The sequence below is a fragment of the Xiphophorus maculatus genome, chromosome 4, assembly GCF_002775205.1.
Source record: "Xiphophorus maculatus strain JP 163 A chromosome 4, X_maculatus-5.0-male, whole genome shotgun sequence".
NCBI lineage: Eukaryota > Metazoa > Chordata > Actinopteri > Cyprinodontiformes > Poeciliidae > Xiphophorus > Xiphophorus maculatus.
The window spans coordinates 11929179-11955366 of NC_036446.1; the positions used below are offsets into that span (position 1 = coordinate 11929179).

General features: G+C 38.6%; 2 protein-coding genes across 6 annotated transcripts in view; one reads left to right on the forward strand and one right to left on the reverse strand.

Annotated features, from left to right (window-relative positions):
• Nucleotides 1–262: 262 nt before the first annotated feature.
• LOC102232597 (PWWP domain-containing protein MUM1-like) lies at nucleotides 263–8531 on the reverse strand. 3 transcript variants are annotated; one of them, XM_023332060.1, is made up of 14 exons: nucleotides 8334–8531; nucleotides 7739–7792; nucleotides 7330–7628; nucleotides 5958–6204; nucleotides 5595–5735; nucleotides 5432–5502; nucleotides 4324–4406; nucleotides 4124–4184; nucleotides 3976–4051; nucleotides 3457–3507; nucleotides 3136–3377; nucleotides 958–1179; nucleotides 790–878; nucleotides 263–682 (listed from the first exon to the last, which is right to left on the reverse strand). In XM_023332060.1, the coding sequence occupies exons 2-14, from the start codon at nucleotides 7743–7745 to the stop codon at nucleotides 583–585; spliced, it is 1689 nt and encodes a 562-aa protein (XP_023187828.1). In that variant the 5' UTR covers nucleotides 7746–7792; nucleotides 8334–8531; the 3' UTR covers nucleotides 263–582. The 3 variants fall into 3 exon arrangements, with proteins under 3 accessions (XP_023187828.1, XP_023187829.1, XP_023187827.1); XM_023332061.1 differs by having other exon boundaries at nucleotides 5595–5714; nucleotides 7739–7873; XM_023332059.1 differs by having other exon boundaries at nucleotides 7739–7873.
• A 2123-nt stretch (nucleotides 8532–10654) lies between these two features.
• The window catches only part of kif26b (kinesin family member 26B), a 100770-nt gene continuing 85236 nt past the window's right edge, over nucleotides 10655–26188 (forward strand). For all 3 annotated transcript variants that reach the window (XM_014473086.2, XM_023331876.1, XM_023331875.1), the window contains exons 1-2: nucleotides 10655–11298; nucleotides 14566–14958. In XM_014473086.2, coding sequence (XP_014328572.1) covers nucleotides 11245–11298; nucleotides 14566–14958 — 447 coding nt within the window. In that variant the 5' untranslated portion in view covers nucleotides 10655–11244. The remainder of the gene's footprint in view (nucleotides 11299–14565; nucleotides 14959–26188) is intronic.

Genomic DNA, 26188 nt, shown 5'->3' on the forward strand with positions numbered 1-26188 from the left:
AAAAACAAAACATGGTCCTTTTTCCACCTTCACTCAACCAGAGATTTCCAGTGTTTCCACAAATAATAGTCACTTTAACACAGGATAAAGCTTTAGAGTGTGACGAGAACTTGGAGAATTATCCGACATCATATACCACGTGTTCCTCTATATCAATTAAGAACAGTTATTCAAAGAGATTATTAGAAAGGAAATTGAAAAAGAACAACAAATTTAAAGGATTTCCTAAACAAAATTTCTGCTAAATGACTGCAAAGATAAATTTCCAGAAAGAGGAAGCCAAAGCTTTATTTGTACACAGCGAGCATTCATTCAATATGTATTTTTGCACAAGCAAATGTAGAAAAAAAAACCCAAGCTGCTTCTTTAAATGTTCTGAAATTTTTGATGTTGTTATTTAATAGATATCCCTCTTTTTTAAATTAAAAGTGTAAAAAAAAAAATACTTACTTGCTTAAAATCATAATGGATATTAAAGAAGTTGTAATGCTGCACTGTTTTGCGAGGCAAGTTTTTTTTAATATTTCGGATAGTAATAAAAAATAAAAAAGAACATTAAAAAAATGAATTTGTTTCCCAGTTTTAACTGATAGAGTCAGAAAATAATTCAAGTCCTGTATTCTGAAGCTGTGACTTCCTCCACATCTGCCGTTCAATCATCAGGTCAAACTCTTGCCTTTCTCTAGAAAAAGGTAAAAAGGAAGACAAGATCATTCATCAGTTTCAAATATGGGCCAAGATATTATTTTTATTTTACACTTTTAGCATTTGAAAACACTCAAATCCTACCTGTTACTAATGCATCGCCCTTTCAGGTACTTCTCTTCTGCCTTTTTGACTGAAACATTGTCCACCCCAGCAATGGCATATATGATGGCCTGCAAGAAAATTACAAGTTAAAAAATAAAAAGAGAGACGCATGCAAAAATGTAATCAATAATGTGAGTCTTCTGTTACCTCTGGTAGAAGCACATCTAGGACAAAAGGGACGTGCTCCATTAACTTCACGTCAGCGAGGCGAGGGGATTTGGGCACAGCTTTGACGTAGAGCTCATTTAGGTACCAGTAGACCCGATCCAGCTGCTGGTCATCTTCCAGGTAAATGTTCACCACTCTCCTTCTTTTGGCACTTAGAAAAGAGCGAAGCCATCTGGACTCCTGCTGCCCTCGGATCACGGCCTGCAAGCAGATTAATATCGAGAAACTAAAACAAACGGTGAAGGTTCTGCTGGAATACATTGATATCAGTTAAATCAGCAATAAGTTTAATAAGAAATACATCAGTAGAAATGATCAAATCATCAATAACGTCAAGGATTTTGACCAGGTGGATGTTGGAGTGAGATTCTTGTGCTATGACCTAAATCAGAATAGGATCGTTTGATGGCATTCAGATCCAGATGCAGTTACATTCAAAATGCCTTTAGACTATTAAACAACATTAAATTACATTGACAATAATATTATGAAATCTTCAAAATGTTTTGCAAAACTTGGATATAACCTGACAACTTTAATCGACTGATTACGATAGGCTGAAACGATTAAATGATTTGTACAACAATGGTCAATATGGTAATAGATTAATCGTTAACTGGAGAGTCAAAAAAGGCCATTTGCTGAAAGAACAACACAGTAATTAAGCCAAAACTGTACAAAAATGGATCTATGTACATTTTCCATTTAAAAAAAGAAAATAAACTCAAGTGGCATAGTTTTAGCTTCACCTGGTTCAAATTTTGTAAAAAAAAAAAAATAATAATAATAAAAAGAATACTATTAAGCACCTCTTGCTATCTAATTAAGTTAATCCAATATAACTGAATAATGTTTAGTTTCCTTTTTTTTAAAAAAAACGATATTGAATTATTTGTATTTTATGTACTTCTAATATTGTACAAAATACGCTTATTCAGAGAACTAAAAAAAAATCTGCAGAAGTTGTTTATCAAATTAATTGATTAATCATCAGAATAATTAATTACTGAAATGGTTGTTAGTTTCAGCCATCATTATTGACCGTTGTCATTGGTGGCCATGCTAACTAGCCTGAGCTTTCATGGCAGGCTGCCTTATGTGGAACTAGCTATACACGAGCATGAGTGACAGCGCTAAGACCCTCCTCCTGGCTCTGATTGGTTGCTTCAGTGTATTTCTGCAGATGGCTGTAGAGAACAGGAAGAATGCAGAGGAACACAATTTTTTACAGATTATCTGTCTCACACTATACCGTCACAAATATGTAAAAAAACATATTTTTTTTAAGCTAACATTAAGCTGCTATAGACATAATCAGAATCCCACTGCATTAATATGCACTTAGCTTTAGTGTTACTCCATGTAAAAACACAAACAGTCACTGTGACTCTTTAACTGAGTAAATGCTCGTCACAGGTGCTCGGTAGTTATTGTCAAACAAGTTTTCTGCAGAACAATGTGTTTTATAAAGCCCAGAGGCATGCAGAGCTTTCATGCTGGAAGTAATGTAAAAGTTCAAGCTGTGGTAGCTGAGGAACAGTTTCATGCTGTTAATAAAAAACAAACAATAATCACTATTGTGAAACATTGGTCAGTTTAAAACAGATTGTATATTGTGTACCATGAACAACTTCCCTAATGCATATCTCACACATAAAAAAACAGACTGAAGCTATAGATTAAAGGTAGTTCATTTCCCGATGACAAAGACTGGATGCTGTTAGTATGAAGCAGACCTCATAAACCTCTGAGACACATGAATGACATGTTTACTGGGAGGACGACTATCATCAGCTAAAAGGTGTGCAGGTATCACAACTTCTAGAGAACCATAAGAAAATGCTCAAATATTAAGATTTTTGGAGTATCGCGCATCTTTCAGAGATCAGAATAGATACTTATAGTATAGTTTCAGCAAAGACTAAGTTAAACTACTTGTTCAGTTCAGGGTGCTCCTCATATGCAAGTCAGTAAAGAAATAATGCTTTATGCTAACCCAAATTACCCAGAAGTTTAAAGGCACTGCAGTTCAGCAGAGTGTACAGAGTCTACTGGTCAAACCACTTCTATCCACCTCATTAGATACAAAAAAGGATGTGAAATGTAAAGGAAGACCCTCTGTAGCAGCAGCAGAAAGAAAGAAATAAAGAATCCTACCAGGAGATGTTTCTCCACCATCCGCTGCTTGACAATGAAATGAACCAGCTTCTCATTGGCTCGGTTATGGGCAGCATGAGTTCGGTCTGGCAGCAGCCTCTTGGAGCAAGTGGAAACATCTTTATACTTCTCACTAACACGGTCCTCCTGGTGATGTTCACACGGTTCCTCCATTATGACACTACTGGTGATGGTTAGTCTCTCTGAGGCAGCCTGCGGATACTTCCTCCTCACCGGATAACCTATTGCAAACAGTAACAGTGATCAGCATTACAGCGTCAGATGTCTGCGAAGGCGTCGCTGTCTGATGAAGAAACTTACTCATGTCATGATTACAATACTCAATGAAGGAGCCTGAAAATGAGCCGCATGCTGGAAGTAAAACAGAGAAGGACACATGCTAAGTAATAATTCACAAAGAAAAACAATGTTGTTTTTTTTAGCCCCTCCAGGGGGTCTTTTTGTGGGCTCTAGTGTCCCTCCAAATACGGGTCGCGCTAACCACTACACCACCACGGCATGCCCCAAAGAAAAAACAATGTTTACATAAAATGTGAAAGTCAAAAGACTATCTACATCCATTTCCCAAGGACTGGAGAAAGTAGAAAACAAAGGCCTTCAACATCACCTCAAACAAAAAACGTTTTGTTAAACTCCAGTCTGATTTCTGCTCTGCCACTCTACGGGTCGTAGAAACGCACTTTGGTTTCTCACCTATGAAATTCACTTCATACTTTTATTCGGATGCTTCTATACTTATACTTCCTGTTTTTGTTTTTAATCTAATGCACTTGAAGATTAGCAAGGCAGACTATAGTTATTACTGTAATTCCTACTGACCAATGCGCATCCTGTAGTCCTCTATAAACTCCAAGGACCATGTAATAGCAGCCTCATATGACTCTTTGGCTTTTTGCTAGAGAAGAAACAAAGTGTCAGGAAAACACAATCTTCACAAATCAGTCAGTGGTGTTTGAACAGAGCTTACCATCAGCTCATCTGCTTCTTCACAGTCAAAGGGTTTCAAGGTTTTCAGAGGCAATGTAAACCTTCAAGAACAACATTTGAAAGAAATATTCAGAAAAATCATTAATGTTTCGCTCAATAACATTTCAGAAAAGATGCATTTACAGGATGAAATGAGTAATGAGCAAATGGCATTGAAAAAAAGCTGATTTTTGTTCCTACCCCTTTTGTTTCTGAATCCCTGTGAACGCCTGGTCAACAAACATGACACTTGCTTTCTTCTGTCGTCGGTTCACATTTTTTACCTGCAGAAAACAAAACACAACAGATCCAAAAACATCAGAAATGTTAAGTAGTTAGAGGTGTGTTTTTCTGGGCTTTATTAGGGTACACCAACGTTTTCAAATGCTGTCCTGTTCATTTATTCAAGCAATTATAACAACACATGGGCTGGAAGGAAACTCAGAGAGGCAGAAGCCATTGCTCCAAAACCTATTTGTAAAGACATGACATGCGGTCTTATTACACTGAAAATCAAAGCGCTTAAATACCGTAGCCACATTTGGAATAAAAAAGTTGCAAACCATTTTTTATAAGCATCTGTGAGTCTGCTGCTTTATTATTCAATTTAATATAATTTCATATTTTTGTAGAATTTTGTCCAGATTAACTGGAAAATTTAGCTATTATGGATGCAGGTTAATTTTCTAAACTACAGGGATGTTATTGTTCAGGATGCACAAATATAAAAATTGGTTCAATGTTGATATCCAATAGTAACGCTGCAGTCATGGTAGAATTTACTTTATCAAATCTTTATTTGATAACTCGATTAATTGTATGAATAATCGATAGAATGCTCGATTACTAAAATAACCATTTATCACAGCTCTAGGTGGCAGCATCATCTGTTGGGGGTGTTCAGCTGCAGGAGGGTCTAGAGCAACTCCAAAAATAGAAAATAGCAGCATGAGGAAATGACCATATGTGGAAATACTGAGACAACATCTCAATAAACCAGGAAGTCAAAGTCTGGGTACAAATGAGTCAAAGACCACAAACACACAACCAGAGCAGCTACAAAGTGGCTTAAGGACAATAAAGTCAATGTTTGTAGTGGCCTTGGAAAATTTCTAAGCAGACCTGTTAAGATGTGAGGGAGCAAGGACTCAGTCCTACTGGTTCTATCTGGAGGAACGGCCCAAAATCCCAGCAAACTATTTTGAGGAACATATTAATAGAAACAACTTTGCTAATACTAACTGAGCTTAGAATAAGAAATGTTCACTGCGAGAGATATTTTAGTATCTCCTAATGTTTTTGTCCTTACCAACGCAGGCCAGTATGGATAATTTCTACATCTGCCCCACACAAACGCTCCTTCTGTGATCGATGGAGGTTCTGTAAGACAATACAGTGAGCAATAAAAAAATCCGCTAGGACCGGTTCTTGTGGAGATCGTTTGCATTCAGCCACTGCGGTTTTCTCCTTACTATTGTTTTTCTGCATCAGGAAACTTGGCAGATCTTCCTCCTCCTCATCTTCACTCTCATTTTCTTGTAAGGGCAGAGAGGGCAGCTGTTCCTCATCATGGTTCAGTTCAATTGAAAGATCTGAAGACAGCAAAGAGTCATCTTTTTGGGGATTAGAGAGCAGACAAGACACGGGAGTCAGAGGTCATTCCTGTATTCACCAAAATTATGTAAAATTGTACAGTGACAAATAATTATTTTTTTAAATATAGAACCATTAAAACTGAATCTGAAACCAGCAAAAGGTGCTATATGCAATTAGCTGTGCCCATGGCTCTTTAAGACGTTTATTTTAGGTATATTGAGACAAACATCAGACGGTACCTTGTTCAGCTGTATCAGGCTTCTGCAGCTCAAACCTCGGCCTCAAGCGTTTGGATGGTTGAGTGCCGTTTCCCTTTGCATCTCTAGTCTTGTTTTTCCGCGTCCTTCCACACCGACGCTTTGTTGGAGTCCCGTTTTTCTGGGTTTGCTCCACGGCTCTCCTTTGTCTCTTTTGCTTTGGCTGAAAAGTTTGAGACTTTCTTTTTTGAGGTTTTGATTTGTGGCATGGTGGATCGTCCTCTGGAGTCTGCAGCAACATAAAAAGATGCTATATTAGGGCGTGCCGTGGTGGCGTAGCGGTTAGCGCGACCCGTATTTGAGGCCTTGAGTCCTTGACGCGGCCGTCGCGGGTTCGACTCCCGGACCCGACGACATTTGCCGCATGTCTTCCCCCCTCTCCTTCCCCGTTTCCTGTCAGCCTACTATCATATAAGGGACACTAGAGCCCACAAAAAGACCCCCTGGAGGGGTAAAAAATAAAAAAGATGCTATATTAAACATGTCACTCAAATGATATTACACCACTTAACTTTAAGTGAGTTCCCTCGGGTAAGAAATATCTGGGTATGCGACTTCACTCGAATGTAGAGGAAATAATGCTACTGAATGTGAAACCGCTTTTTCAGCCAGATAAAAACTAATCTTGCTAAATAGACAAAATTGAAACTTTCTTTTTGGGGAAAGGTGAATGTAACAAAAATGGTGATAGCCCCATTATTCAATTATGTGTCCATGATGGTGCCTGTTGACATCCCACCAGGGTTTACAAACAGTATGAGACTTATGTTAAGGACTTCCTTTGGGACAAGAAGAAACCCAGAATTAGCATTAAGAAAATGTGGTGTGCATGGCCCTCCCTAACGTAAGGCTATATAATCTCGCATTTGAAATGTCTAGGTTGTCCAAATATTTTGAAAAGGGAGAAAGAAAACTGAGCTGGATGCATATTGAAGAAGAATTAGTGAACCCTTTCAGATCAATAGCTATCCTTTCCCATGGTAAAATAGATAATAGACAACCAAGTGGTTATTTTCCACTCTCTGGTTTTCATAAAGTGTTGATTTGCCAATACCACTTTTTCTGATTTCTTCTTAGAAAGATAACATAAGAAGGGTTTTTTAAAATTATTTTTTATCTTCACTTTTCTGGTTACTGTAATCAAAACTGCTATAAAATGTCAGGGCCATATTACCCATCCCTTTGTATTAATATAATGCCTTAAGAGATAAAAAAAACAAAACAACAAACAACCAAAACTATTATTTTGATTTTCCAAATCAAAAGATGCACAGTGCAACTCTAAAGCTATAAAAATGGCTAAATTGAACAAATTAGAAAGCATCTCTCAGTAAAAATTTACTTCACACCTCACCTTAGGTTGAGTGTTAAATTCAGCATACTCCAGCGGCTCTTCATCAGCTCTGGGAGAGGAGAGTGAAATGTTGGATGTGGAGGAGCGGTGCACAGGCGTTGAAGTCACACTGATGGCTTCTTGTGTCCGTTTCTTTCGTCCCCTGCATCTCCTGGGTGTAATCGGTTCAGATTCCAAAGCAGGCAAGCTGAGATTGGAGAGATTATCAAAAATGGACACTTCTGCAGCCGGGGGAGACAGGATCTTATTAAAGACGGGTGACTCTTTGGAGTCGCTTTTCCTTATTTTACGAGGTCTCCCTGGAAGATAATACAAAGATAGCCTCAAATCAGAACAACCAATAAACAGTTGAGTCAAAACAGCTTTGAAACAGGACAACCTGGACAATGCAGAAGATTAAATGTTGTACCTCTCATTGTTGTGTGGCGCAGTGTGCTCCTCTCATTGAAATGATATGCTTTGACTTTGTTGGCAGACAGATGAACATGCGTACAGAAGCGACATTACCAGAGGAAATGTCATTCACCCGGGCAACATGAATTTCCTTTGTAACAATAAAGTTGACAGACAGATAAAGAAATGAATAGAGAAATTATTAAGCAATAAATTGTACACCGGTGAATTCATGTTAAATATGTTGTCCAACTCTTTGTAAAATGACGGGCATTTTACAAACGCAGCTTTGTTTACTACCATGTGTCAAAACAAGCAAGATCTGCAGTTGAATAATAAGCAAGCATTAAGATCATATTCAGATTAAAAAATGCATACAAACAACGAAATAACATGCAAAACAAGCTAGTTATATTTTGAAAATGCGCCACACCAACCCATAAACGTCTGCTGATATTTTTATTGCACAAGGCTTCAACGTATAGCACTACCATTTGAAGCTAAAAGGTGAGATAATAACGTACGAATAACTTGCGCAAAGCAAGAGGTGGGATATCAAAACATAAGCCAACTGCCAACAGTAACAAAATTAGCTAGAGATTGAAACTCACCGAAAAAGCTGTGATTGTTCAGAAACCGAGAGCCATCATGCGTCCCAGTGCCTGCTCATATTTACTGCTTACTGCTTAGGTTACAATAGGTAGAAAAACAAAGTGCTGAAAACTAGCTAAATACTACACGGAAAACCGAAAGCAACGCGATATCAACACAAATTCCTGTTTGGAACAAGACATGACTCTTGTTTCCATTCGCGGGCTGTGAAGTGATCTTAGAGAATTAACCCACCGCCCCCTAGCGGTCCGGAGGACAAATAACAGCTGGTTTGAATTGTATTTTTGAAAATTTTCTTTAAAATTACACTCATATTATGTAAATTACAAAAACTTATTTATAGCAGAAACTCAACTGACAAAGTAAAACACACTATATAGATTAATTACACTGAGATGGATGTTTTAAGCCTTTATTTTTGTTGATCATGGTAATTTTTTACTTACAGACGTTGAAAACCCAACATTTAAGATTTGAAGAAAACAAAATCAGGCCTCTAGGTCTCTATGTTAAAATTCCTGCTTAAAGGACTTTTTAAATGTACTTTTAATATAACAAATAAGCCTCATTGCAGCACATAATTTATGTAACTTTTGCTTCATATAGACAGAGACAATGCAAATATGTCTAAGTAAAATGGATAATATCAAAAAGTTGAGGTCAGTATATAAATCCAAAAAGAGAAGCTCTGATATCCAGAGTGATATTTTTATATACAGTATTATGGCTCAGCTCACTGAAATCTGAAACTAATTTTCACATAAATGTTTAATAAATAAAGATTTTTAAGATACAACTATTTTTGTGACAAAGAATCATTGCTAAAAAAAGAAATGCTGCATCCAAGTGTATTAACGGAAAGTTAAGTGGAAGAACCATGCATAAACAGCCTGGACAACTGTTCAGAAAATATACACAAAGCAATAATTGCAGCTGGAGTCAATGCTTCAAAAGTCATCACACTCTAACATATCAGGATATGGGTGACAATGGTTGCATTTCCTCTGTTAAGTCACTCCTGAACCAGAAGCACCTTCCCTGGGCTAATGAGCTTGGCTGTTGCTTGTTGTCCAAAGTCCTCTTTTCACATGAAAGTACATTCTGTATTTCATTTGGACATACAAAAAGTCCCATTTAGGAAGAGCACTAAATACTTCTCTTTGCTGGCAAAGTTTATGAAGATCATTAATTTTCCAGCAGAACTGGGCACCTGCACAATCTGCCAAAAGTACAAATATCCTCCTTAGTGACCACAGTATCACTGAACTTCATTGGCCAGCAAACATGTTTGACCTAAACTCCATAGAAAATCTAAGAAGTACAGTCGACCTGAAAGTGGGAGACACCAGACCTGGTACTGGTACTACAGAGATCTCCTCCATGACAAACTGCTCTGATGCAGTAATACGGACAAAAAAGACCTGATCAGACATTTGGGAATTGACTCTTTTCATTCCCAAGCAAGTTAAGTTAGTGTTTCATTTTGAAAATGATAAAACATGCAAACACCTTCCACATTATCTTTGGTTTTGTTTTGTGTTTTAAGGACTGAATTAAGAAGAGGATCAGCAAAATATTTGGAATAACTGTGATTTAAAAAAAAAAAAAGATTTATATTTTATTTTAAGAAAAGATTCCTATATATGTAAATTTTTCTCTTTGTGGCTGAAATATTTCGCATTACACTTTTAATTTATAATTAGTTCAACAGTACAGTCCTTTTCCCCACCGGATGTGTTTTTAACCAGTAATAATCCCACATTGCCTGCGGAGGGCACTGTGTATCTGCTCATCTACTGATCACGTTTGGGGGGGGGAGTAGTTGAACACAGGGGTCTTCTCTGCAATGCAAATCAATTAAGATTTATCCTCCAGCAGAGATCTCTTGATCTTCATAAGGTGGAATCAGGATAATTAAACAGAAGTTTTGGCATGAAGTCTGGAGCTCCTAGCACAGCAGCAGCAGAGTTGTGATGGAGCAGTCCACACTCGTGAACACTTCCACTCAATACTGCATACACATTATCATTATTATTTTTATTATTACACACAATGATTACTAGTGATCTAAAACTGACATATTCTGAGATAAATTAAAGTCCTCCAAATGCAAAGGTTTTCCATATTTTTCAGGTGTCTAGACAGTAGACACAGAACATGAATATATTTATATATAGTTGGGTTTTTCTCTCTCTGACGCATGCAGTCCAGATGCCACTCAGCTGGAACCTCTGGACGTGTGATTGGCCTAAGGTCGACGAGGGGCAGGTTGGCCCCGCCCTCATCCAGATGTGCGTCTCGCTCCAGTATCCTTAGTCCACTGCTGTCTGCAGCAGAGTGCGGAGCGTCGTGAAGTCAACAGGAGGTTGCGCATGGGTCCATTTAAAGTCCCAAAAGCGAGGCGCACGCAGACTCTCGTCGCTGAGGTGTTTTTTTAGTCGGATGCTACCCATTCTAACATGTGTTGATCATGTTTTGTGATTTTCACGGTGGACTTCACCCTGGAGGTGTTCGATCTACCTGAGCGGGTTGAGATGCACCGCTAATGGAGACGGGCAGGGCTGAGCGCGGTGCCACTCCAGCGCGCTGAGCAGAGAGCCACAGAGCCTCATTCAGTGCGGAGCTCAATCTGCCGCATGACTTGTGCATCTTTTCTCTGCGCTGCAACTATTTCTGGCTCAATTTTCACCAAAGGAGCCGGGTTTGTTTTCCTTGCAGCTTGATGGGGATCACACCTCTCACCACATGCGTCTGAGTACGGCGTGAGGTGTACCTCAAGACCGAGACGAGCGACCTACTGGGGCGTGCAGTTAATTGAAATCGATCCAGCGGTTTGTTTTTTGAATGTGAAGCGGCAGAAGAGGTTATTTCTCCTCTCCTCCTCCTTCTCCCCCTCCTATTACCTACAATATGACTTCACTGTCGGGGACTAGGGAGAGGAGCAGCCGGAGCAGAAAACATGGGGTAGGTTTTTTATTTTAAAATTCCAGATGAGTTGGTGCTTCTTTGTGCAAACCTGGAAAATCTAAAAACTTATCATCCATTCACTGCACCACCCACTACATTGAAGTGCAGCTTTCTTCCATCTTTAGCTGGTCATAAATATACAACCTGATGACAGCTCTCATTAGGTTTGTGTCCATGCATAGTTCACACATCACTGCTCATAGTGTCACATCAGTGGGTTTAAATTCATCATGCTGCGTCTCTTTAATCATCACTGCCAAGTCAGGTGTTATTCTCACTCTCACACCTGTGTCTCTGGCTCATCTGCAATTAGCTTCAATTTATTGCACAGGGTTTGATCATAATACAGCAGCCTCGCCACTTCCCCGCCCATCATTTTTATACATAGCTGCTTTTTTATGGCTGTAGAATTAGTGGCCCTGCAGCCACTATACCAGAATGTCTAACGCAACCTCGAAAGATCCACTTCTCAGCTCATGAGACTCAGTTGTTCACATTACTAAGTCAGACCAGTTTGCAATAACTTGAATTTTGTGTAATGTACTGCTATTTTTTTGGTGAGGAGCTGCGACTCAATACCCAAAGCTCCCATTTACCTCCCTCTTCACTCTACCATTCATCATGAACAAGACTCCAAGATACATTAACTCCTCCTCTAGAGTCAGGGACTTAGCCAAAACCTGGAGGGAGAGGTCCACCTTTTGCTGGTTCAGAACTGGAAAAGATGAGAATAGTCAGAACTAAGTCCAAAGATGCTGATAGAACCACGTCATCTGCAACAGAAAAATAAAACTCAAATATCTCACAACCAGACCAGACATTCTTCTCTCCACTACTAAGGCTTGAAATTGTGCTCATAAATACAACAAATAGGACTGGAGACAAGTGGCAGCCCTGGTTGATCCCCCAACATACTCTGGGAAAAATTTCAGCTTTGTGCTGAGAATAAGCTAACAGTTCTTGCTTTGGTCATACAACCAAGTCTTTACAATCATCCCTGTTTTCCATGTAACTGCAGCAGCACCAACAAAAAAGCTTCAGTGGACCAAACCCTATAGAGCCAAAAAGACAGACCCCTCAGAAATCCTGCAAAGGTAAAGATCTAGTCCACATAAGAAACCCCATTCCTCCTTGAACCAAGGTTCAGCATTTCTAACATTCTACAAGGGAATTTGTTGAGGTAGAAAGATAAGTGGAAGACTCTCTCTTTTTCTAAAAATTAGGATCACAATCTTGGTCTACTTTTCCAACTGATCTTAAAGAAATGCATCAACAACAAAAGCCCCTGAATGTCCATAGCTGGCAGTGCCTCTGGATAAATATTTTTCACTTCTGGCACCCTGCCACAGGGAAGTTGTTTCATTACCTTGGCAATGTTTGCCACAATGATTGTCTCAGTTTTCCCACCTGAGACGGAATGAATCCAGTGAGAGTTCAGGCATCTGTTTAGGATGTCTCCTGGGTGCCTCCGTTTGGAGGTTAACCAGGCTTTCCCCATTGGGAGTAGAAGACTCCAGCGCAGACCCAAATCGTGCCGGAGAGACTTTACGTCTCTTCTGGTATGGAAACACCTAGGGCTCTCCAGGAATGATAGGGGAGAAGAATATCTGGGGTGTGCAAACCCTGCAACCTGATCTTTGATAAGTGGAAATTAATATCTGTCATGATATGTCCCAAATTTTAGCTGCCTCAATCATGAGATATTCTTTCATATTTCATTTTTTCTGGTTTTTATCTTTATTTATGCATCCAAGCACATGGCCCAAACATCAATGTAGAAGCTGTTGTTTGGTGCACATATGTGCCAAAGATTGTGGGAATTCTTAGTTTTGATGCATTTAATAAATCAGATTTCTTTGAGTTGGATGTGCCAATTCCTGATCAGAGTTGATCAACAGATAATTGGACAGCTGATTGCTTTTAGTCAGTGTTGCTGTCTTAAGCTGTTAATACTCATTTATTTATATTCACACACTGATTCATTTACTTGGCCCACTTTTTCTCATTTAGAGGCACAGAGAGGTCATATTATTCATGCAGTTTATGGGTAAGAGGCCTGGACATGTTGCAAGTATATTAGAGGACCGACAAAGAAATCCACACACACTGCTTAGCTCAATTTAGAACAGCCAATTAACTGAACATACATGTTTTGTGAACTGTGGGAGGAAGCTGGAGTCCCTAGAGAAAATTCAGCCGTTCCCTCTGAGAATTCAAGTTAGTGAAGATTCAGACCAGGGAAGATTGTTGCTGTAAAGAAAGACAGCTAATTATCATCTGCATTCGCCAGCAAAATGTGTAAAACATGCAGTAGATAGTAGCTTTTATTCAATTTATAACTTATTCAGATTTATACTGTGCACTCAGAAATGTTAGTAGCGCTGCTCTGCTTGTTCAAGAAAAAAGAAGAGCCTCATTGTTTTGCCTTGCTAGCAAAAGGGCAACAGCTTAAAACAGGCCATCTGCTCTCACCTTTAGGTCGACCTTAACATTACGTTCCTGTCCCTGAGCAACCTCTTGCATTTATATTCACCGTGTTTTAAAGCGGGATCTATTATGCAAAATTCACTTTTCACACATTTTTGTACTTCGATTTGAGTCTCAGTTGCTTCTAGAAACAGACTAATCACTAAGAAAAAAAACACCTGTACACTCATCTTCTGGCAATAAGTTGATGTTTTTTGGTGTTTGGAAAATGAGTCCCAAACAGTCAACAGGCACTGCATCGTTACCCAGCAACCCCAGCCAATTCCAGCCCCATTACCTGGCAACCCAAACTGAGCTCCAGCATGTTTGGTCAGTTGGTTTTACCACTGCACTGTACAATGGCTGCTGGAAAAGACAAATGTTTTGTTGTTGCCTTACCATCCAGAAACCACTTGCTGCATTCTTGGTGGTTGTGCATGAGGCTCCACTTCTGCTTTTCAAAGATGTACTGTTGTCATATCTGTTTGAGTGTAAACGTTGAGGTGGGGGGTCTGGCCAGTAGCAGCTTATTTGGATTTAAAGTGACAAGAGGTCCTAAAACAGCTCAATCTGAAAGGAGTTCAAAATATTCAGGACTGAACACATTAAAACCTCATTGTCTAAGAATGATTTTGTACAAAAAATGTAAGGAACATGTTTAATTTAGCCCACAGACCTTTCCTAACCTGTTCAAGGTTACTATATCTTACTACTATACTATACTATATCTTAAACCTGTTCACCTTTAAGATATAGTATGTTTTTCCTAACAGTGAAACTATCTATTCATTCTCACAGATGCCCGACTCCTCCCCAACAAAATCGGCCTCCATTTTCCCGGACACATGGTGCCGGAAGGCCTACGAGGAAACCAGCCGCTCCGGCACTCGTCCAGCGCCAGAGGGAGCAGGGTCCATGCCCAGCTCCACTGGTACCCCTTCCCCAGGCTCGGGGATCTCATCGCCAGGATCCTTCTCTGGATCTCCAGGAACCATTTCCCCAGGGATTGGCACTGGATCACCGGGTTCTCTCGGTGGCTCTCCGGGTTTTGGGACAGGATCGCCGGCCTCAGGGAGTGGAAGTTCACCTGGAAGTGAAAGGGTGATATGGTGTGAGAACTGCAACACGCGTCTGACAGAGCTGAAGCGTCAAGCACTGAAACTGCTCATCCCAGGCCCGTACTCCAGCAAGGTAAAAACCGTTTGCTTCCCGGAGAACGTTTAAATCTGGCTCATAGACAGCAGCATAAAGTTTAAAATATTATTCCTTGATTAACTGTGACACCCAGACAGAGGGTGTCATTAACTTGGCAGTTCACGAAGGACTGGGGTTCAAATCATTCGCTTGTTTACAGCGTTGCTGTGTCATCAGAGTTATTGTTGCAATAAATCAAAGTGATGCTGTTATCCCATGAGATTCACCCCCTAGCTGAACAGAAGCAAAACAGCCTCTGGGATCTGGAAAATTTATATATGAAGCTGCTAATCAGGCTCAGATAGAGTGACAAAACAAAATGGTGACCACAAACAAGAAGCTCTGGTTGAGTTTTTGTTGTTTCAATTACTTTCAAATCAGTTTATTTACATTGTGGCGTTTCACAGCTGTCAACATAATGCACTTTATAAGACAAACAGCTCCAAGTCATATAGAACTAAGAAATGAAATCAATCAGATTCTTTCCAATCAAATCATGCAGATTCAGACTCAGAAACAGAGTCCAACTCCAAGGTATTATAATACGCTCGAGTCTGTTTATGCTTGCTTTTGTCAAAGTGACAATCGCTTTAAAGAAGATCATCATTTTAAAACTGCATTTGTATTTACAGAGATTGTCTTAGTTTGATTATCTGTAATATTTAAATTAGATTAAAGAGAAATCTGTAATGGGTTAAATATGTTTAATAGAGTTGTACACAGTTATCCGGTTATCTTTTTCCTATTTCTTTCTCCGAAAAAGAAATAGAGGTGACTGAAATAGGCCGACAGGTATTATTTCTTTCCCAGTGTTGCTTCTTAAAACAGTCATAAAAGTTCATTTGTATATAATAATTGTATGTATTTCTTTTAAACCATGCTCTGAAACAGAGCTTTTGTGATTATTTTGATGTTTGGGTTCACTTGAGGCAAATAGTTAAAATATAAATGAAAAAAAAGAATGTAAAAAGCAAACAATTGTTGTTCATGCAGAGATTTTTTACTTGAGCTACAAAAAAACACAAATTACCTTCTCCTAGGAGAGCATTTAAATGCCCAATTTATTCCGACTCTAGTTTGCCATGAATTTTATTTTCCTCTGTTGCAGCTGAATAACTTTAAGCTATTGCCCACACATTGGCCTTGGGTTAATTGGTAACAAACACCAATATGCAGAACTGCACTAATAAAGAGCACAAAGTGAGCCTAAGCACTACATTTGAACTGCTAGAGTTATTGTTCAGCCTATATGTTTGTGCTGGAGTTTCAAGTTCTTTTAATTCAAGGGTTTAACTGTTTGACATTTTTTCAAAGAGTTGAGGTTTGCCGATGGTTAGAAGGCTATTAATTAAGAGCAATTTGGGAGTTTGGGTTCAGGTCTTACTGATTACAGCCTTCTTTGTGGTAAAATTTATTGCAGTGGAAGAAGAACACAAAGTCAAAATGCTGCATCACAGCTGCTGTAGGTACTGCTTTTGAGAAACTTTTAAAGAATTGTTTTCATTTAGTCACTTTATAAACACTGCAATATTTTTAGCAACGTACTGAATAATTATGGGAGAAAAGTAATACACAATTTTAATATTTTTAATTAAATGGTCAAAAATTCATGATTATGCACTACTTTGCAGTTCTCTATTACATAAAATTTCAATAAAATACATCTGACACCACAAAATATGAAAATATGGGATGTAAAAAGGGATACAAATACATAATTTCTAATTTTATGCAGTATGCGTTTTTATGGTTCTCTATCAAATCAGACCACACCAAGGTAAATATGACTCAACCCATGTACCTGTCATTCAAGCTCTAATAAACCTCCTACTGTTGCTCTTTGATTTCCTCCTGTGATGTGGTTTTTTTTGAACCATGCATAAACACACCTGACGACTATTTGGAAAGCTTTGATGCGCAAACAGAATCCTTTTTAGTTTTATTTGTTTTGGTTTGAACAAGCATCAGTAAAATCCTTCAGCAGCACTGTCAACTAGATCTTTTATGGTTAGCAGAACTGGTTTTACACAGAAAGGCAGAGTTCACTCCCAGACCTCATTTACATGTTTTCTCTTGCCTGACATGCTAACTTTCCTCTTCTAAGCAACACATGAAGCAGTTAACATTTTCTGATTCTAATGATTCTCTTAACTTCTATGTGTTGCCCTTCTCTTTTCTGCTGTTTGCAGAGCTTCAAGGCAGAAGCAGGAGTTGTTCTGCTTGCTTTCAAATTCCTGTGGGTCATTACTGAATACCTTAACACTTCAGTTATTTTAGCCAGGTAAAGTTTCCCGGCTGGCCTTTCTTTTGTTTAACCCAGACGTGAGTAAACTGACCTGTGCAGATGTTCTGTGTCAAAGAAAAACTGAACTCATGTCCTTGATGAAGCAATGTGACCCAATAATCCTTCACCTTCAGCAAATGTGCTGGAAAAGCAATTCTCTCTGTGTGTGTGCGTGTGTTTGTGTGGGTGTGTGTGTTTCCTGCAGGGGTGTACTGTCAGAATGAGACCTGGTGTTATTCCCTTGGGACAGAAGAGCATGTGTGACCCCCATCATACACACACATAACAGGAATACTAACACATTCATCAACTTTTACAAACCACACAAACCTCAGTTTGTCTCATGAATATGAATATATGACAGGTCACACGCACACACCCACGCCCACCCACGCTCACACACCCCCACAAACAGTCTAACCCTGATCTTAAACCAAGTCTGTACCTTCAAATTGAACAATTTATGCAGCTGTGACCTGCTTTTGGTCCCCCCAGAAAACACACAAACTTCCCACAGAGTGGCTGTGTAAACACATTAGTCCTCACCACACGAAGGAAACATCTCCACACACACATTATGTTAATGATGACCTTCACAGCTCGTACCTTTTGAATATTGCACTGCTTGCATGTCTGCAGTTTAGTAAGCCTGTGTCAGTTTGTGTACAAAAAAAGGGGAAGAGCCCAAGACAGAATTAGCCTTTTGCCCAAATATGCCAGTACAGATCACCTGCAGAATGTGTGAATATAAACTCACCAGGCTTTTTTAACAGGTACATCTGTTTAGTTGCTTGTTATCAATTGTAATTCAGCCAATCACATGCCAGAAAGCTGACATAACACTGTGAGTGGTAATAAGAATGACATGTTAAATTCAATCTGAGAGTATCTAAGCTAGAGGATTTTAGTGAGCATTCACACCAGACCTGTTTAGTCCGCTTTAATCAAACTAGTTCTTTTGTCTAGAAGGTTGGGTTTGTTTGAGAAAGTGTGAAGGCACAATAAAATTCTGATGAAGGTCAAAGAATCCTAGGTCTTGGTTTGGAGACCGCTCCTAAAGCAGAAAGCAAACTAGAGTGCAGGGCATTCTGGGTGAAATACAATCAAAACAAACGAGAGTCTAAGGCTGCAGGAGAAATGGCTCGTGGTCTGACGCTGCTACCTTCTTGCTTACATTTTGCAAAAAAAGAAAGTTGCGCTCATGTCTTCTTCTGAGGTTTTCGTGTTGCTTTCTGCAGTAGTTCTTTGTGCAGAGCCACCACACATTATCCGATGGAGGCACAGGTTTTCAAAGGGTTTGAACTGTTTGACAGTGCAGTGAGAAAGTTTACCGCACCAGCTAAAAATGTAACAAATGTTTCAATTTTGGTTCCCAGTCAAACTGAGTCTACCGACTATCAGGTGTGAAAACACCCTTAGTTCATGAGTTTTTCAGAAACTGGTCAACTAAGTTGTTTCCTGCACATTTCTAACGATAGTGAAGAATGATCCCCAAAAAGGGAAAGTTTGAACAAGAATGCTTCGTTGATGTCAAAGGTGAATGGGTAACCTGGTTAAAGGTGATAGAAAGGTGACAGGAGCTCCAATAACAACTCATTACAGAGAAAACCATTCCTGAACATGCAGCACGTTGAACCCTGAAGCAGATAAAGGAGAAGAAGGAGAAGAAGAGCAACCAAGTACCACTCCTAACCCATACAATTCATACCTGGCAGTTCAAATTTGACAAAGGGTTGAGCCTCAATTTAGATGTTAGCATCAGCCTTTAATTTGCTCCATCCTGCCTGGTGTCAAACAGTCCAGGATTGTGTTGGTGGCATAATGGTGTGAGACATATTTACTTGACATACTTTGAGTCTTTTGTAACAACTGAGCATTGCTTAAAAACAACAACTCTCTGATTAATGTTTCCAACATCTTGTTGAATCTGTGTCATAAAAACTTGGCCATTGTGAAGGCGAATATGGATCCATTCCTGTAGTAGTATGGTGTACCTAATAATCTGGCCAACGAGTGAATAGTAGTTATTCCAATCAAGGTGATTCATCTATTTGTGAATTTAATAGATTGCACCTCATTATTGCATTTAGTCATTGCAGAGAATGGCTTGTGGTTTAAAATAGACGTGACAGTTTCCAGATTAAGCCACAGACAATTGGCAAAAGGAGTATTGACAGCAGACATGAAAGAGCCGCTCTGTGTTTTTCCTTTTAGTCCGACTTAATTACTTACCTTAAATTAAAGTCAGACTCCTCTCAGGTTGGTTTGTTCGTTTAACTAGCGCTGTTTTACAGGCAGCTGGATAAAGGAGTGTGTGTAGCATGCAGGTAATTTATCTGGAGGCAGGTTATATTAATGCAAAGCAAAATGGTGGCCTGCAGAGTCAGAACGAGCAGAATGTGTTTCAGGTTTAGACACAGGAAAAGCAAATGACTCAAAAGCACATGTGGCAAAACATCTGCACTCACTTGAGGCATTCGTCCCTGCTCTCCTGCTGTGTGTAGCTGTGTATTTATCAGCCGAATCCACACCCAAATCATAAGTGGATGGAAGATGATCTGTTTTTGGTTGGTCCAGGTCACTTCAGGAAAGTGGGTCACTTGATGTTCGTCGGCTTTAAGAGTCTGTTTCTGATCAGCTGAAAGTCAAAGCCATCCATGTTTAGAAAGTGAAACATATACAACTGTAGATCAGACGTGGAAATAAAGCCAAAGAAGGACATGTTTGTAGCTTTATTCCCCTGGGAGGACCTCCTCCAGGAAACTTGATTTAGTGAGATTGCTTTCATCTGCGTGTTTCTTTGTGTCTGTTTGAGTTTGTCATTTGAAGAACAGCGCTCGCTCCGCTGTGGGAGTTTCCTCTGGATATACATATTACACACGCACTTAAAATGTTTATATTAGCAAACCCACTAATGTGTCTGCCTGCATTAGATGGTACATTAAACACTTGTCAGCAGTTTCTGCCTCGGATAAGTTTTTGGTTTGAATGCCTGTCCCTAAAGCTAAGGTCAAAGAAACGACTCCAGGGAGAAATGGCAAACTTGACATCCAGAATTATGCTACAGGATTGTTCTGGATGTATAATTTTCTGCTTTCCCTTCTTAATAAACCAACGTTTTTGACAGAGGTTCTTTTTTTTAACATAATCTACTATTCTTTCTTAGAAAAACAGTAAATAAATTATTCAAACCAAATGAAGCTTTTAAATCTGTTCATAAAGACACGATTTGGCTCTGTGGGTCATAATCTGCAGATATCCTCATTGACATTTTGTTCTTTTGTAAACCGTTTTACACCAGTGTTGTAAAACCAGTGTTCATGTTTGTGCTGGGGAGGCTTATTAAAGAAACTGAGCTAAATCTGAAAACGAGTCCATTCACCAGGTTGTGTGGGTGGTTGGCATGAACAGTGTGACATTCCTACAATATGATGACAATGACTAAAAATACCACGGCTATTAAAATATATATAGAAAACAATTTGAATAAAAGTATATAATATTTACTTAAATACATAAAAGCAACATGAAATCCTAACTCTTGCAAAAATAAGGCAATGTTTTGTGTATATCGATAAAAATATAAACACTTAGAAGTGTTTTTAGTAAACATGCTTATTGCATTGAATATTATACTGCTGTACTTCAGTGTGTACGTTGTAATGTTTGCAATAATTAATCAAAAAGCGTGTCATAAACTCTCTTAGCTTTTCCAGACAACAAATTAAGATTTTACACCCGCTCTAATCAGTAAAGATAATCTCAGCCACTGGATTATTGTCAGATGTTACAAGTAATTAACCTATAATTTGTGTATTTATCAGATTAAGCCTTGAAATATCATCACTCAGAGGAATATTTAACTGCACAAGGGTAGATGGCTGTCCTGTAATAACCAAATCCCATAATACTAAGGCCTCTGGTAACCACGGCAGCTGGTGCTGCCTCTGCAGCGACATGTAACAGATGCGAGCTGCATACATATCTCTGTCAGTGTTAATGGGCTCCTCATAGCCGTCTGTGGGTGTGTGGTAAGTGTGTGTGTGACTGTGAGAAGGGAAAGAGGGTGAAAATATATGGTATTCATGGAGATGATAGCCCATTTTAGTGTGTTTCCTGGGTTGTATAGTTTGTGCAGCTCTCCCTCTCTGTGTGTGTGAGTAAGAAAGAGAAAACAATCATGGCCTCCTTGTGCCTTTCAGGTGTGAAAGACATTACCATATAAAGAGGTAGCCTCATCAATAACAGTAAGACGGTGAGGATGGATAGAGGGAGGGGGAGATGCTGATGCAGGCTGAATTTTTGAGCTTCTCTCAAGCCTCATGTCAATATACAGCCAACCTACCAAAGGGCATACACCAGTTCACACCAGTTCACACCAGTTCAGCATTATCTATGACTTGTTCGCCACCATCTCTATCAAACTGCAGCTTAATTCAGCTACTGCTGTAAAAGTTGAACAATTTTCAGTGAACAAATGAAAAGCAAAACCTGACAGTTTGTGTGTATCTGGTGATGTAAATTTATCAAACTGTGAAAAATTACCATGACTATGAACATTGTTATAGTCCCTATGAAGTCCAAATGGGCAACATGGAGGACTAATGTTTCAGCGTGATCTAGAGAAACTCATCCAGGCGTTTATCTTTAGTTGCATTGATTACTGCATCGATTACTGCAACAGTGTCCTCACAGGTCTGCCTAAAAGGTCAAGCCTCCAGCTGCAGCTGATCCAGAACGCTGCTGCTGGAGTCCTGACTAAAACCAGTAAGATAGAGCACATAAACTCAGTTCTAAAGTCCCTACACTGGCTCCCTGTATCTCAGAGAATAGACTTTAAAATACTGTTGTCAGTTTATAAATCACTGAACGGCTTAGCACCACAATACATTGAAGATCTGCTGTTGTCATAGCAACCTTCCAGAACCTCTCAGGTCTTCTGGCTCTGGTCTGCTCTGTGTCCGCAGAACCAGAACCAAACATGGAGAAGCAGCATTCAGCTTCTATGCACCACAAATCTGGAACAAACTACCTGAAAACTGCAAAAACAGCCGAAACACTGAGTTCCTTTAAATCTCGACTAAAACCCACTTGGTTAGAGTTGCTATTGAAACATAATCAATTGATCAACCATTTGATGTGTAACAATGGCAAAATGTAATGTTTCAGTTGTTGACTGTGTGTTCTATGACTTTGCATTTTTGTGTTTTTATAATATAAATCACCTAGAAATGCCTTGTCGCTGGAAGGTACAAATAAAATTTGATAGATTGATTGAAAAGTTGATCATATTTTCAGGTAATTTATTCCACCATAATAAAAGTGATGTTAAAAAGCATTTAAACATGTATTGCAATATGGTAAAAACACAAATATTGCTCTTGAATAAAACAAATCAAAAACAAAAAATCTAAAAACCTATTCAGTAACCTACAAATTACTGAATAATCTACTTCAGAACGCCAATTACATTAATTGGAACAATTTATATTCGTAATAAGCAGCTAAATTTTCTATGACTGACTGAAAAGCTGCAAAGCAAGATTACTGGAGATTAAAAAAGGCATTTTCAAAGTATAATAGTAAGTAAACAAAGAAACACACCGCCAACGTTTGGAGATTTGAATCTCAGTCAGAGGCTAATTTTAAATACAGTCGACAAAATAAAAGACTTTAAGACACCTACTTCACTACAAATAAAGTAGTGATGTCATATTTAAAATATGAAAATGTAAAAATTAAAGATTAACTCAAACTTTTGATTAAATATCTGCTAAGGTGATCCAGATTGTCACCTGGGTCTTTCATATTTCTTCTCTCTCTTACTGAAATGTTGAGGTTTTCAGACACTAACATTAAATAAACTGCACAAAATCTCACTTATCAAATCCCAAAAACATAAAATATACAAAAACACCACACATTCATAGGCTGCAAGACAAAATGCAAGCAGACTCTCCTCTGTGACACACTGGCAGCATATTGCCACAACGGGCAGATCACATGCATGGGCGCTCGTACCCAAACAGACACACTGACACGCAACAGCTTGAACGGATACCAACATGCAGACTAAAGTATCCTGAGGATAGTCTGAAAACACACAAACGAATGCACAAAGACACATGCACATGGCATCACAGAGAACATTTGCACATTACTGGATCATGGTTAAAGTCTCAACAGCTGCTGCACAATGTCCACTGCTGCCATGGCAACTATCTCTCTTTTACCCACGCAACTGAGAAAAGTATAAAATGTTGTTCAGTAGGAGTGAAGTAGGCACAAGTATAGGTTGGATAATGTGCAGAAATACAGCAGTTTAACGCATTAAAATCCAACGCTTTAAATAAAAATGAATGGAAGTGTTGCAAATTTCCTCTACTACTGCGTAAATGAAATTGTATTTGAAATGTTATACCTGTAAAATCATTTATAATAGTAATGTATGCACATTCAGGAGGATTCTCATACGTTTCCAAAACAAAATTTGAATTTCTTATTATTTGAATCTGTAATCATTATGATGTTGAATGAATATATTTAAATTTTCTTTGTGCAAATATCTTAGGAAATCTGTGTAGTCATACTGACAGCAATGTAGTGATGTCTCAGTCTCATTTTTACATTACTGTCATTATTAAGGTGTAAAAAAAGGGCCTTAAACATATGTTTTATTAAAACTAATCAGCTTTTGTGTACACAGCATCTCACATTTGACTGGTAGAGATTACATTAATTTAATAACAAGCCTATTACTCACTTGGGAAAGTCTGAGTAAATACCTTTATGTATCATTACATATATATGCGATACTGTTTTTGTCTATTTGTTAACCTGTCAAGTGATAGTTATGAATAAGAAAGTTAAGCACCCAAAACAACTTCATGCACTTCATGGAAAGTGTTGATAATTATAATTAGCAGCTTGGTTAAGTCACTATTTTTTCTCCACACTTTTAGAAACATGGAGATTTAAAACATTGGCTTCCAACAGCAGCAGGTGCCAGATCCAGCCCTCCATGAGGCTGTGAAGTCTCGCTTGCTCAACAGTTTATTTGAAGACCTGCTAACAACACTTCTAACATTAGTCAGCCTCCTGTCAGAAGCTGATAAATCACACAGAACCATGAACATTCACTCATGCCAACACATCACACCTATGCACAAACACTCACATGCACGCAGACCATCGCAGGATATCGCATCAACACACATTGCACATCTATCTTCAGCATCTCCCTCTTGGAAAATCTTATGACAGGCTGAGGTGTCAGGTAACACTGTGTGTGTGTATATATAGAGAGTTAACTTTACATCAATAAACTTCTCTGTTTCTAGGTTTTCTCAGGGTTGATTTCTTTCAGTTTCTTTGAGAAATTGTGGCAAGAGGAGACTAAAATCATAATATATGATTATCAATGTACCTTTCAAGGTAAAAATCTATTTTTTTTGTTGTCTTGTTGGATGACAATGTGATGATGAAAAATGGAGTGAAAATGTTTTTTCCTGTCTTCAGTCTGTGTTTTAGATAATGGGTAAAATGTCTCTGTCACCCCAACATGAAAATGAAGTATCGGTTGCTTTTTCCAATCAAAAATAAATAGACATGCGCCACAGGAAGAAGTGTTTTTCAGGTATAAATTTGCAGGTACTTTTTGTGGAAAAATAATGGTACTCCTGAGACGTCTGCGTTTTAAATTTGTTTTCTCACCCTTTTCTAAAATCTTTAATATAAACAGACAGTTTTAAAATTACTATGTTTTTTCCCAAACCTACAAAAAGGAGAAAACAACAAAGATGGACACAAACATTTTGTATGTTATGGTTCTTTTTTTTTTTAAGCATAAAAATACCTTTAATTTTCTGGGCTTTTTAATTTGTTGTTGGACTATTTTAATTATATCTTCCTTAGTTAAGTGAGAACTCAAGCTAAGAGTTTTTTTTTTACTCTAAGTTTTTAAAAAAATCAGCAAGATATTAATGAGTGAATTTGGTTTTAAAACATACCATCATTCAATCAAATAACAGCCATCATTTACATTTAATTTAAAAAATGTATAAATATTTAAAGTTATGGTTAGGGTGTGCTGTGGTGGTGCGGGGGTTGGGCGCGGCCCACGTGTGGAGGCCTTGGTCCTCGGCGTGGCTGTCGCGGGTTCGATTTCCAGCCTGGCGACCTTTGTCGCGCGTCTTCCCCTTCTCTCGTTGCCCACTTTCCTGTCGATTGACTGTCAAATGAAGGCCACTAGAGCCAATAAAACCTTTAAAAAAAAAGTTATGGTTAACCAGGACAATTTCACAGCTTTCTAATTTCTACATTAGCTAAATTTAAACATTCCTATAAGGAAGATATTGGTGTGTTGGCAGGCATTCATACTAGCAGTGCAGCAGTGGAGTGTTTGGAATGGCTAGCCAGTTTATTTATGGTGTATAAGCTCACTAACTCTCACCACTGTGCCTCTGGATGTGTTAGAGATGACACACTGACATTTCTGGGGCTGATGAATGTGACGCAAATGCAGTTAAATGGCGTTCAGGTTTAGATAATTTATATATAACAAAAACATGTTTAAAATGTTTACATTTTTAAAGGTTAGTAGTATTTTTGTATGAACAAGATCTACAATCCCGTAGGAAGTCACTTATTTCTTCATGCTATTTAAAGACAACAGTATCACCAATGAAAAACATTAAAGTCGATATTAATGGAAATCGTGTAGATAAAGGGTTATGCAAGGAAAACAAATACAAGGTATGTGTGTTTGGGGGGTCAGTGTATGCCAATTCTTTCCTTTTTGGGAAAAAGCCATGGCCCAGGCTCTACCTTTTCTGTGGTCCATTTGTTTACAAGTACTGTAATGATGTTCCTGTCTCAGACTGCTCCACTGAGCTAGTGTGTGTGTGTGTGTGTGCGTCTGCGTGTGTGTGTGGACATTCCAGG